General features: G+C 43.8%; 1 protein-coding gene across 1 annotated transcript in view; it reads right to left on the bottom strand.

Annotated features, from left to right (window-relative positions):
• The window catches only part of LOC116659968 (putative serine protease 47), a 47,033-nt gene that overhangs the window by 21,434 nt on the left and 13,224 nt on the right, over window positions 1–12,375 (bottom strand). Inside the window, exons 3-4 of the mRNA XM_032468380.1 lie at window positions 1,575–1,750; window positions 869–1,061 (exon numbers count right to left, since the gene is read on the bottom strand). Of these exons, the coding sequence (XP_032324271.1) occupies window positions 869–1,061; window positions 1,575–1,653 (272 nt within the window). The 5' untranslated portion in view covers window positions 1,654–1,750. The remainder of the gene's footprint in view (window positions 1–868; window positions 1,062–1,574; window positions 1,751–12,375) is intronic.

The raw sequence follows: 12,375 nt of genomic DNA, 5'->3' as shown, positions 1-12,375 counted from the left end.
CAAAGGAAACCATAAGCAACACAAAAGGACAACCTACAAGATAGGAGAAAATATTCGCAAAAGATGAGACTGACAATGGGTTAATTTCCTGAATATATAAACAGCTCATACAACTGAATAACCAAAAATCAACCCAATCCAAAAATGGTCAGAACTAAACACGCCATTCTCCAGTGAAGACATACAAATGATCAATAGACATATGAAAAAATCCTCAGTATCACTAATTATCAGAGAAATGCAAATCCAAATTACAATGAAGTATATCACCTCACACCAGTCAGAAAGGCCTTCATTGAAAAGTCCACAAAGGAGAAATGCTGGAGAGGTTGCGGAGAAAAGGGAACTCTCCTACACTGCTGGTAGTAATGCAGTTTGGTGCAGCCATTGTGGGAAACAGTAGGGACAGTCCTCAAAAGACTAAAAATAGACTTGCCAAAAGCTTTTGATCTCTGTGGCAGGGCGAACAGCTCCCAAAGGCCCAGGCCCACCCTTTATTGTGCCCCAGGTCAACTGTGAAGCAGAAGGTCCGGGGTGGCCTCCACTGGCCAGGCTGGTCCACCTACACAGGAAGGCCACGACCTGAGGGCCAGTGGGAGGTGGCTCCCTGGCTGTCCAGCTGCCTCCCACCTCCAGTAGTTGCACCTGCTATCCCAAACCCAGGGAATAAGCGGCAGAAAAGACTACTAATGAGGGGGCTGGGGCACCACAAACCAGGGTGGGCGATCGGACCCGCCTCAGGGTCCTAACAGGATGTGCGGCCTGGGCCTCACCCACACACCCCTCCCTGTGCGCCTCCCCAGCTGCACAGTCCAGGCCTCACCCGCCGTACTCCCTGACCTGTGCACCCCCACCAGGGCCCCCTTACCTGACTAGTGAAGGCAGCAGAGGTGACAGAAAGTGGCGGCCCAGACCCCAGGCCGCGTTCCTCCTTGGGTAGCTGGTCCAGGAGCACCGGGCTCTTGCCCAGCTTCCACTGCTCTGGGCGGGCTCAGACGTCCAGGCTTGCATACCTGCCCCGCCTCTGCTGGACCACAGGGGGAAGCTTCGGGCTGGGGTTCCTGCAGTGTGGGAAAAGGAGAATGGGGCTGGGTGGGGCCGGGCGGGGAGGGGTGTTGGGGAGGGCCTACCCTGTGGCCCGCCCCTCCATGTCCCCAGCCCCAAAGCCCCCACCCTGCCACCGACTGGGTCCTTGATACTCAACTAGTACCACCACAGGCCCTGGACCAGGCCACATTCCCCAGCTGCACCCCCTGCAGTGCAGTCCCCCACCCAGTCACTACCTCCCCACCTCTGGCCAGGCCTACTACCCGACCTGGACCCCCTAAGACAAAGCTCCTTCTCCTTACACTGAGGTCCCTGCCTTCACACTCCCCACAAACCAAGCTGACCCCTCATGCCCCACTTGGGGTCCCCCCTCACCATCTCAAGATGGTCCCCCTCACCCTTCACCCTGGGATTACCGCCCACCCCTCAGCAGGGTCCCCCCACTCCCGGCAGCCCTTCATCCTTCAGCCTTTCCCCCCTCACCCCGAGTGCACCCCTAACCCGAGGCTGACCCCCTCACCCCTCACCCCTCGTGGGCGGGGCAGTCCAGGCTCCAATCACCATGGTGACAGCCACCAGACAAGGATCCTGAGTGTGTGCGGGCATGCAGTCAGCTGTCCCAGGCTCAGGGCGCGGGCAGGCGGGGCTGGAGGCAGCTGCAAGTTCCTCAGCTTGCAAAGCACTTCTCCCTGTCAGCCTGCTCCTGGGAGGCAGGCGGGGGGCTATCTAGGGGACTCGGCAGTGGCAACAGCAGGACTGGGGCTGCCACGTGCTAGAGCAGGCATCTGCTCCCATTTTTCGCTGTCACTGCTGCAGTCCCCAAACACTGAATTCACAGTGTCCGCCTCTCAGGAGCAGCATGAACTGAGGACAAGCCTCCAGGGAACCTGGGGCAGCAGAGGCCACCACCAGGCCAGGCCCCTGGGAAGATGGGAGCAAACCCACAGGGAGGCACAGGGAAGCCCCCTTCTCCCACCACTGAAACTGCCACCTCTGCAAGTCTTCCTTGCTCCCTGACCAAACTTCACAGGCCTCCAGAGAGCAGGCTGACCTATACATGTGAGTCCTGCAAACCTGGGGCAGCAGAGGCCAGGCCACAGGGGAGATGGCACTAAATCCAAGGGCTTGCAGGGGGAAGCCACCCTCCTGCTGCCCCTGTCCCCTGACCACACCATACCAGCCTCCTAGGAGGCAACTGACCTAAAGACGAGGGTCCAGCGAACCTGGGGCAGCAGAGGCCGCTCCCAGCCCCAGCCACAGGGGAGATGGGAGCAAATGAATGGCTCCTGAGTGGCAGCCCCTCTCCTCCCTCTGCCGCCATTACCTCTGCTACCGTTATCCCAGCCCCCTGAACGCACTGAGCCATGGTCTTACTAAAGTGGGTACACAGGAAACATATCTCAACATAATAAAAGCTATTTATAATAAACCCACAGCCAGCATACTACTCTACCAAGAAAAGCTGAAAACCTTTCTACTAAAATCTGGAACAAGACAAAGATGCCCACTCTCACCACTTCTATTCAGTATAGTATTGGAAGTCCTAGCCAGAGCAATTAGACAACACAAAGAAATAAAAGGGATCTAAATTGGAAAAGAAGAGGTAAAACTGTCATATATGTGGATGACATGATACTATCTATAGAAAACCCTAAATGCTCCAAACAAAAATAACTAGAGCTAATAAAACAATTCAGCAAGGTAGCAGGACTCAACCTCAACATACAGAAACCGGTGACATTCCTTATACAAAAGGAATAATTCCTTTTAAAACTGCATCCAAAAAAATAAAATACTTAGGAATAAACCTGACCCAGGAAGTGAAAGACATATGCAGAGACCTACAAAACACTAAGGAAATTAAAGAAGAACTAAAGAAATGGAAAGATATCCCATGTTCTTGCATTGGAAGAATTAATACGGTTAAAATGGCCATACTACCCAAAGCAATCTACAGATTTAATGCGATCCCTATCAAATTACCCAGGACATTTTTCACAAAATTAGAACAAATCATCCTAAAATTTATATGGAATCACAAAAGACCCGGAATTACCAAAGCATTACTGAAGAAAAAGAATGAAGCTGGAGGAATAACCCTCTCAGACTTCAGATAACACTACAGAGCTACAATCAAAACAGCATGGTATTGGTACAAAAACAGACATACAGGATCAGTGGAACAGAATAGAGAGCCCAGAAGTAAACCCACAAGCTTTTGGTCAATTAATATTTGATGAAGGAGGCAAGAATATACAATGAAGTAAAGACAGTCTCTTCAGCAAACGGAGTAGGGAAAACTGGACAGCAGCATGTAAATCAATGAAGTTAGAATACCCCCTCACACCATACACAAAAATAAATTCAAAATGGCTTAAAGACTTAAACATGTAGACAAGATACTATAAACCTCTTAGAAGAAAACAAAGGCAAAACATTATCAGACAGACATCTCAGTAAGGTTCTCCTAGGGCAGTCTACCCAAGCAATAGAAATAAAAGCACAAATAAAGAAACAAATGGGAACTAACTGAGCTTATTTACAAGCTTTTGCAAAAGCAAAGGAAACCATAAGCAAAATAAAACGACAAACTACAGAACGGGAGAAAATATTTGTAAATGATTCAACTGACAAAGGCTTAATTTCCAGATTATATAATCAACTCATAAAGCTTAATAACAAAAAACAAAGAACCCAATCCAAAAACGGGCAGAAGATCTAAACAAGCATTTCTCCAATGAAGGCATACAAATGACCAATAGGCACATGAAAAAATGCTCAGTATCACTAATTATCAGAGAAATGCAAATCAAAACTACAATGAGGTATCTCCTCACACCAGTCAGAATGTCCATCACTCAAAAGTTCATGAAGATAAATGCTGGAGAGGGTGTGGAGAAAAGGGAACCCTCTTATACTGCTGATGGGAGTGTAGTTTGGAGTAGCCATTATGGGAAACAGTATGGAAATTCCTCAAAAAACTAAAAATTGACTTACCCTATGATTCAGCAATTCCATTTCTGCTATATATCCGGAGGGAACTCAAATACAAAAAGAGACCTGCACCACTATATACAATAGCCAAGACATGGAAGCGACCTTACTGAATTTTCAGCAACAGATGACTGGATAAAGATGTGGTATATTTATACAATGGAATACTACTCTGCCATTAAAAAGGATAAAATAATGCCATTTGCAGCAACATGGCTTGACCTAGAGATCATCATTCTAAGTGAAGTGAGCTAGAAACAGAAAGAAAAATACCATACGATATCAGTTGTATGTGCAATCTAAAAAAAAGACACTGTGAACTCACCTACAAAATAGGAGCAGACTTGTAGGCTTAGTAAACATTCTTACGGTTACCAGGGAAAGGGGCTGGGAAAGGATAAATGTGGAAGTTTGAGATTTACAAATGTTAGTCACAGAAACCTACGTTCAGTATCTGGTAATAGCCTCTAATGGAAAAGCCGCTACAGCCACTAACAGAGGAAGCAAGAGAAGAGAGGAGAATGAGCTATCCTGGGCTATAGCCCAGTCCTCCTAAAGTCCTGGCCTGCTGCTGACGCTGCCCCCTGACCACACGGCGCCCTCCTCCCAGGAGCAGACTGACGTGAAGACATGCGTCCTGCCAACCTGGGGCAGCACAGGCCGCCCCCAGGACAGGCCCCAGGGGAGATGGGAGCAAGTCCACCTGCCTCCCCCGGGGGCAGCCCCCCTCCCGGCCACCCCCTAGCCACACCGCGCCTGCTTCCTGGGAGCCCACTGTCCTGGAAACCAGTGTCCTGCGAACCTGGGGCAGCGGCGAGGAGAGGGGCGCTACCCCTGGTGAGCTGGGTGATTTGCCCCATCTCCCCTGCGGCATGGCCTGGGGGCGGCCTCTGCTGCCCCAGGCACATCCCCAGGTCAGCCTGCTCCCTGGAGGGGGGCGCGGTGTGGTCGGAGGCAGCGGCGGCGGCGGCGGTGGCGGAGGGTTAGGGGTCTGCCCCTGCCAGTTTGTGGACTTGCTTCAAACTCCCCAGCCACCAGCCCTGGGCTCAGCCTCTATTGCCCCAGGTCCACGGGACTCAGGTTACAGATCAGCCTGCTCCTGGAAGGCAGGCGCCATGCTGTCAGAGGGCTACTGAAGTGATGGCGGGATTGGGGCTGCCCAGTGCAAGCATGGGGATTTGCTCCCATTTCCCGCTGTCACTGCTGCCGCCCCCTCACACTGACCGCACCTCGCCCGCCTCCCAGGAGCAGACTGACCTGTCACCTGCGACCCGTGAACCTGGGGCAGCACAGGCCGCCCTCAGGACGCGGGGTAGATGGGAGCAAATCCACAGGATCCCAGGGACAGACCCCTCTCCCCGTTGTAGCCAATGATGTCGCCGCTGCCGCGGTCACCCCCGCACCCTGACAGCGCCGTGTCTGCCTCCCAGGGGCAGGCTGATCACCAGACGTGCACCCTGCGAATATGGGGAAGCAGAGGCCGCCCCAGTCCAGGCCGCGGGGGAATAGGAAAGAAAACCCAGGGGCTTGCATCGGGCAGCCCTCATGCCAACGAGGCCACCGCCGGGACCCGCGACAGCAACGCATCCGCCTCCCAGGAGCTGGCCTTGTCCTGAGAGCCCCTCGAAGATGCTCCCTGGCCGTCCAGAGACCTCTCACCTCCCGGAGCTGCACCTGCTTTCCCAAACCCGGGTGTAAGAGGCAGCGAAGATGCGGTGTTCAGGGACGACTAATGTGGGGAGGCGGGGGAGCACCATGAACCAGCGTGGCGGCCCCGGAGCCGCCTCACCTACACACCCCTCCCTCTGAACCTCCCCAGTTGCACAGCCCAGACCTCACCCGCCGACTCCCTGACCTGCGCGCCCCTACCAGCACCCGCTTACCTGCCTGGCGGCAGGAGCAGAGGCGACGGCTCCCGGCGGCCCACAACCCAGGCCGCGTTCCTCCTCCGGAGCTGGTCCAGGAGCGCCGGGCTCCTGCCCAGCTTCCCTGCGCTCTGGGCGCGCTCCCGCGTCCGTGCGCGTGCACGACCCTCCCCCTCCCGCCCTCAGCGCGGATGCCTGGCTGGGGCTCAGGCAGTAGGGACCCTGCGAGTGGGGCCGGGTACTGGGGCGGCGGGGCGGCAGGGCGGCGGGGCCGTGGGGCTGGCCAACTTCGTGGACCAGGCCAGCTGGGTCCCCAACTCCAACGCCCCCACCCTGCCACCCACAGGGTTCCGGCACCCAACTAGAACCACCACAGGAAGCTAATGAAGTTCCAATAACTAACACCAAATAAATGAAGATCTATCAACTTCAGGCAAAGAATTCAGAATAGGTGTCCACTTAAAGAAGTTCAGTGAACTACAAGAACACACAGGCAGACAGCTAAATAAATCAGGAAAACAATGCATAAATAAAATGAGACATTCAACAAAGTAATTTAAAAAACTAGAAAGAACTATTTGTAGAGTTATGTATATAACTATAGAATTCAAGAAAACAAGAAAAAGTAAAGCATAGAAAGTATATTTAAAGCAACAATGGCTCAAAACTTCTTGGGGAGAGAAATGGACATTTAGACCTATGAGGCCCAAATAGCTTGAACCCAGATAGGCCTACATCAAGACATCTTACAATGAAACTGTCAAAAGTAAAAGACAAGGAAAGAAATTTGAAAGCAGCAAGGAAAAACGTGAGAAACAACACGTGAAGAGACCCCATAAGACTATCAGTGGATTTCTCAAGGGAAACATTTTAGCCCAGGGGTGATATATTCAAAATATTGAAAGAAAAAAATAGCGAACCAAGAATATTACACCTGGCAAATCTGTCCTTCAGAAATGAAAGAGTAACAAGGCCCTTGTCGTTCTAAAACCATTAAAACTGAAGGAGTTTATCACAACAGACCTGCCTTACAAAAATTGCTGAGATTGTGTGGAGGTGAAAATATGGTAATAAAATTTGTGAAAATGTAAGAAAGGATAAAACTTACTGTCAATAGTAAATATATATTCAAAATTAGAATCTGTAATATAGTAATGGTGATGTGCAATTCACTAACAACTTGTTTAAAAGCTAAACACCAAACAGTAAAATATTCATAACTACAATGTTATTAGTTATCAAATATAAAATAATTATAACATCAATAACTAAAATGTGAGAACAAGAAGAAATAAAAGTATAAAGTTTAGTAATGCTATTGAAAAGTTAGGTTTTTATCAATTCAAAATAGAGTGTTATAATTTTAAGATATTTTATGTAATAACTAGGGGAAAACCTGTACTAATTAAACAAAAGAAGATGATACATCAGTCAAACAACATTAATACCTAAAGACATCAAAAGACAAAAAAAGACAATAGAATACAAACTAAGTAACATTTGCAAAGCAGCCAGAAATCATTTAATAAAATGACAGTAGTACGTCCTTACCTATCAACAATTATTTTAAATGTAAATAGATTAATTGTTTCAATCAAAAGTCATAAAATAGCTGAAAGGATTAAAGAAAAAAACAAGTTTTAATGATACACTCCCCACGAGAACTTGCTTTAGCCTTAAAGACATGCATAGGGTGAGAGGAAGGAAAAAGATATTTTAATCAAATGACACCTCAAGAAAAGTGGAAGTAGCTATACTTAACATCATACAAAATATATTTTAAACAAAAATCATGTGAAGAGAGAAGGCCATTGAATAATAACAAAGAGGTCAATCCGTCAAGAAGGTATCACACTTGTACATATTTATGCACCTAATGCTGAAGTGCCCCAACATATGCAGCAGAACTAACGGAGCTACAAGGAGAAATAACAGCAACACAACACCAGCTAAGAACTCTAATACCCCACCTCAGCATTGGACAGATCATCTGGACAGGTAATCAGTAAGAAAACAGCAGATTTCAACCGAAAAGACATATAAAGAACTTTCTCTCTGACAATGGCAGAATATACATTCTTCTTAAGCAACATGAAACATTATCTATGACAGACCATACACTGGGTCACGAAATAACTCTTGGCAAATTCAAGAGGGTTGAAATCATACCAAGTATCTTCTCTGACTACAATGGTGTGAAAGTAGAAATAAATATCTTAAGGAACTAAAAAAAGAAAAAAAAAACTGATTCCAAAGTAAGGGGAAGGAAGGAAATAATAAAAATTAGAGCACAAATAAGTGAAATAGAGAACAGGAAAACAATTTTAAAAGATTAACAAAACAAAGAATAGATTCTTCAAAAGTTAAACAAAATTGACAAATCTTTAGCTAGACTAAACTAACCAAGGAAAAAAGAGAGAGGGCCCAAATCATTATAAATGAAGGAGGAGATATTTCAACCAATATCATAAACATAAAAAGGATAATAAGAAGCTACTGTGAACAATGATATTCCAATAAACCGGACAACCTAGAAGAAGTGGAAAAATTCTTAGAAATACACATTTCAAAGCTGAATCAGGAAGAAATACAGCATCTATCCAGGCTAAATACTAGCAAGGAGACTGAATCAGTGATCAGAAATCTCCCAACGAAGGAAAGCCCAGGACCAAGTGGTTTCACGTGTTTTATTTTACAAAACATTAAAAGAAAAAGTTAATGTCAACTTTTGTCAAACTTTTCCCAAAAAAACCCGGAGGAGAGAAGACTTCAAAACTCATTTTACAAGGTCAGCACCTCCCTGATAGCAATGCCAGAGAAGGACTTTACCAGCAAGGCAAACACAGGCCAATATTCCTGATGATGGTAGATGCCAAAATTATCAATAAAATACTTTCAAACCAAATTCAGCAGCACATTAAAAAGATCACTTACCATGATCACGTGGGATTTATCCCAGAAAATCCAGGATGGTTCAACATATGCAAATCAATCTATGTGATAAATTACATTAATAAAATGAATTTAAAAATCATATAATCATCTCAATAGATACAGAAAAAGTAGCTGACAAAATTCAAAATCTGTTTAAATAAGCACTTTTAACAAACTAGGTATTGAAGGAGCACACCTAACTACAATAAAGGCCATAGTGACAAGCCTACAGCTAACATCATACTTAATGGTGAAAGGTTGAAATCTCTTCTTCTAAAGTCAGGAACAAGACAAAGATGTCCATTCTCACCACTCCTATTCAACACAGTACTTGAAGTTCCAGCTAGACCAATCAAGAAAGAAGAAATAAGCCCCAGAATTGGAAAGGAAGAAGTTGTCAATTACCTCTATTTGCAGAGGGCATAATTTAATATATAGAAAACCCTAAAGACCTACCAAAAAACTTAAATCTATTCAACAAATTTAGTAAAGTTGCAGGATACAAAATTAACATTCAAAAATCAGTAGCATTCCCATACACTAACAGTGAATTATCTCAAAAACAAATAAAACAATTTCATTTATATTGGCATCAAAACAAACAAAAAGACTCAAGAACAAACTGAATCAAGGAGGTGAAATAGCTCTACACTGAAAACTATAAGACATTGATGAAATACATTGGAAAAGACACAGATATATGCAAAAGTATCCTATGTTCATGGATTAGAAGAATTAGAGGCACTTTCAAATATTTATTCTACCAAAAGTAATCTGTAGAGTCAGTGCAAACCCTATCGAGGTTCTAATGAAATCTTTACATCCTAGCATGTATATGGAACTACAAAGACCTCAAATAGTTAAAGCAACCCTGGGAAAGGACAAAGTAGAAGACATCACATTTCCTGATTCCAGGCTAGTTTACAAAAATATAGTGATCAAAAGAGTATGGTACCTGCATGAAAACAGACATAGTCCAATGGAACAAAATTGAGAGCCTAGAAGTAAACCCATGCATACAGCCAACTAATATTTGACAAGGGAGCCAATAATACTCAATGGAGAAAAGACAGTATCTTCAATAAGTGGTGTTGGGAAAACTGAATCTTTACATGCAAAGCAATAAAACTAGACTGATATCTTATACCATGACCAAAACTTAACTTGAAATGGATTTAAAAATGTAAATGTAACATCAGAAGTCCTAGAGGAAAACAGAAGAGAACAAGCTCCTTGACATGGGTTGTGGCAATAATTTTTTGGATGTGACACCTAAAGCATGAGCAACAAAATTAAAAATAAACAAGTGTCAACTGAAAAAATTCTACAGAACAACAACAAAAAATCAATGAAATGAAAAGACAAAATATGGAATGGGAAATATGTGCAAACCATGTATCTCATAAGGGGTTAATATCTAAAATATATAAAGAACTCATCATACAAATCAATACCAAAACCTCACAAATAATCCCATTTAAAAATGGACAAAGGACCCACAAAGACATTTTTCTAAAAAAGTAATATGAATAGCTGACAGGTACACGAAAAACATCACTAATCCTTAGAGAAAGGCAAATTAAAACCACAGTAAGATATCACTTCATGCCTGTTGAAATGGCTAGTATCAAAAAGACATGACATAACAAATGCTGGTAAGAATGTGAAGAAAAAGGAACTGCTGTGCACTAGTGGTGGGACCATATACCAGCACAACCACTATGGAAAACAGTATAAAAGTTCCTCAAAAAATTAAAAATAGAAAAACCATATGATCTAGTTATTCCACTTCTGGAATATACATCTGAAGGAAATGAAAACACTATGTCAAAGAGATATCTGCACCCCATTGTAGCATTACTTACCATAGCCGAGACATGGAAATGACCTGTGTCCATCAAAAGATGAATGAATGAAGAAGTGGTGATATCTACCTACTACCTATCTATCTATCTATCTATCTATCTATCTATCTATCTATCTATCTATCTATGTAATGGAATATTAATCAACCATCAAAAAGGAGGAAATCCTGCCATTTCTGACAACATAGATGGGCATTGAGAGCACTGTGCTAAGTGAAATAGGTCAGATAGAAACTGACAAATACCACATTAATTTATGTACATGTGGAATCTAAAACAAATGAATTAACTCATTAAAAAAAAAAGAGAGAGAGCATACTACTGGTTACCAGAGGCCATGGGTGAAGGAAAGGAAGAAATGAATGAACTTGGTTAAAAATAAAAACTTTCAGTTATAAGATGAATAAGAACTAGGAATGTAATTTACAACATGAATATAGTTAACACTTTTGTTTGGTACGTATGAAAGTTTTTAAGATCATAAATCTTAAGAGTTCTCATCAAAAGGAAAATTATTTTTTTTCTTCTTTGTATCTATATGAGATGAAGGACATTAACTACATTTGCTGTGTTATTCCATGATATATGTGAGTCAAATCATTATGTTGTAGACCTTAAATTTATATAGTGGTGTTTCCCAATTGTACGTCAGTAAAACTGGGGGAAATATTTACATCAAAAAAAGAGTGAAAAGAAGCAGCAAATTTGGAGTACAACAATTTTGAACTCAGAATAAATAAAGAATTCTCATAAATCCATAAGAAAAGGACATCCAGTCCAATAGAAGAAAATGGCAGATGTCTATCAGTCATTGTCTACATAATACTGCAAAACAAGCAGGTGTCAGAGCTCAGGGGCACATAAGAATAAGTGTTTATTTCTCACTCATGTCTGCGGGTCAGCTGGGGCAACTCAACACTATGTGTTTCATTCTATGGGCCAAGCTGATAAATAGTATAAACAATGGCTACTTGGAGTTTTTATCTCATGGCTTGGCCAAATGCTCAAGTGGGCCAGCCCAGACACACAAGCACACTTCAAGTTGTTATTCACATTACTTTCATTCACATACCATTGGCCAAAACAAATGGCTGACCAAACCCACCAGCAAGAGGAAGGAAACCACACCCCTTCCAGCAAAATGCTGTACTCATCTAACAAGGACATCTGCAACAATATTACAGGGGAGTGAAAAAATCAGTCAGCTACGTACCAGAAAAGGAATTTTACAAATTAACAAACCAAATGATGAGGAAATACATGAAAATTTGCTCAAAACCATTAGCATCAGGAAAGAGGAAATTCAAAATCAAAATAAAGTATCAACTTACATGTATTAATTTAGCAAAAAATGAAAAGTTAAACGCCAACTGCTGGCAAGGATGAAGAACAATGGAAATTCTTGTAAAGTTTCTCAATGTTAGGAAAACAAATTGGCTTTATCTACTAAAGTTGAGCGGGCACATACTCTACATTCCAGCAGTTATACCTCTGGGTATAGAAGCTGGAAAGTCTTGGCACGTATCCCTGGAAACATATACTATAAGAAATGTTACAGTAGTTGTGTTTCTATCATACACACACACAAACACAAAGCAACCAGAAACACTGGGAACACACGAGGTGCTCATCATGGAAGAACAGGTGGATGGATAAGTATACTATGGAAG

This window comes from Camelus ferus, chromosome 26, assembly GCF_009834535.1.
Source record: "Camelus ferus isolate YT-003-E chromosome 26, BCGSAC_Cfer_1.0, whole genome shotgun sequence".
Taxonomy (NCBI): domain Eukaryota; kingdom Metazoa; phylum Chordata; class Mammalia; order Artiodactyla; family Camelidae; genus Camelus; species Camelus ferus.
This window is presented reverse-complemented; position numbering and strand designations above follow the sequence as displayed.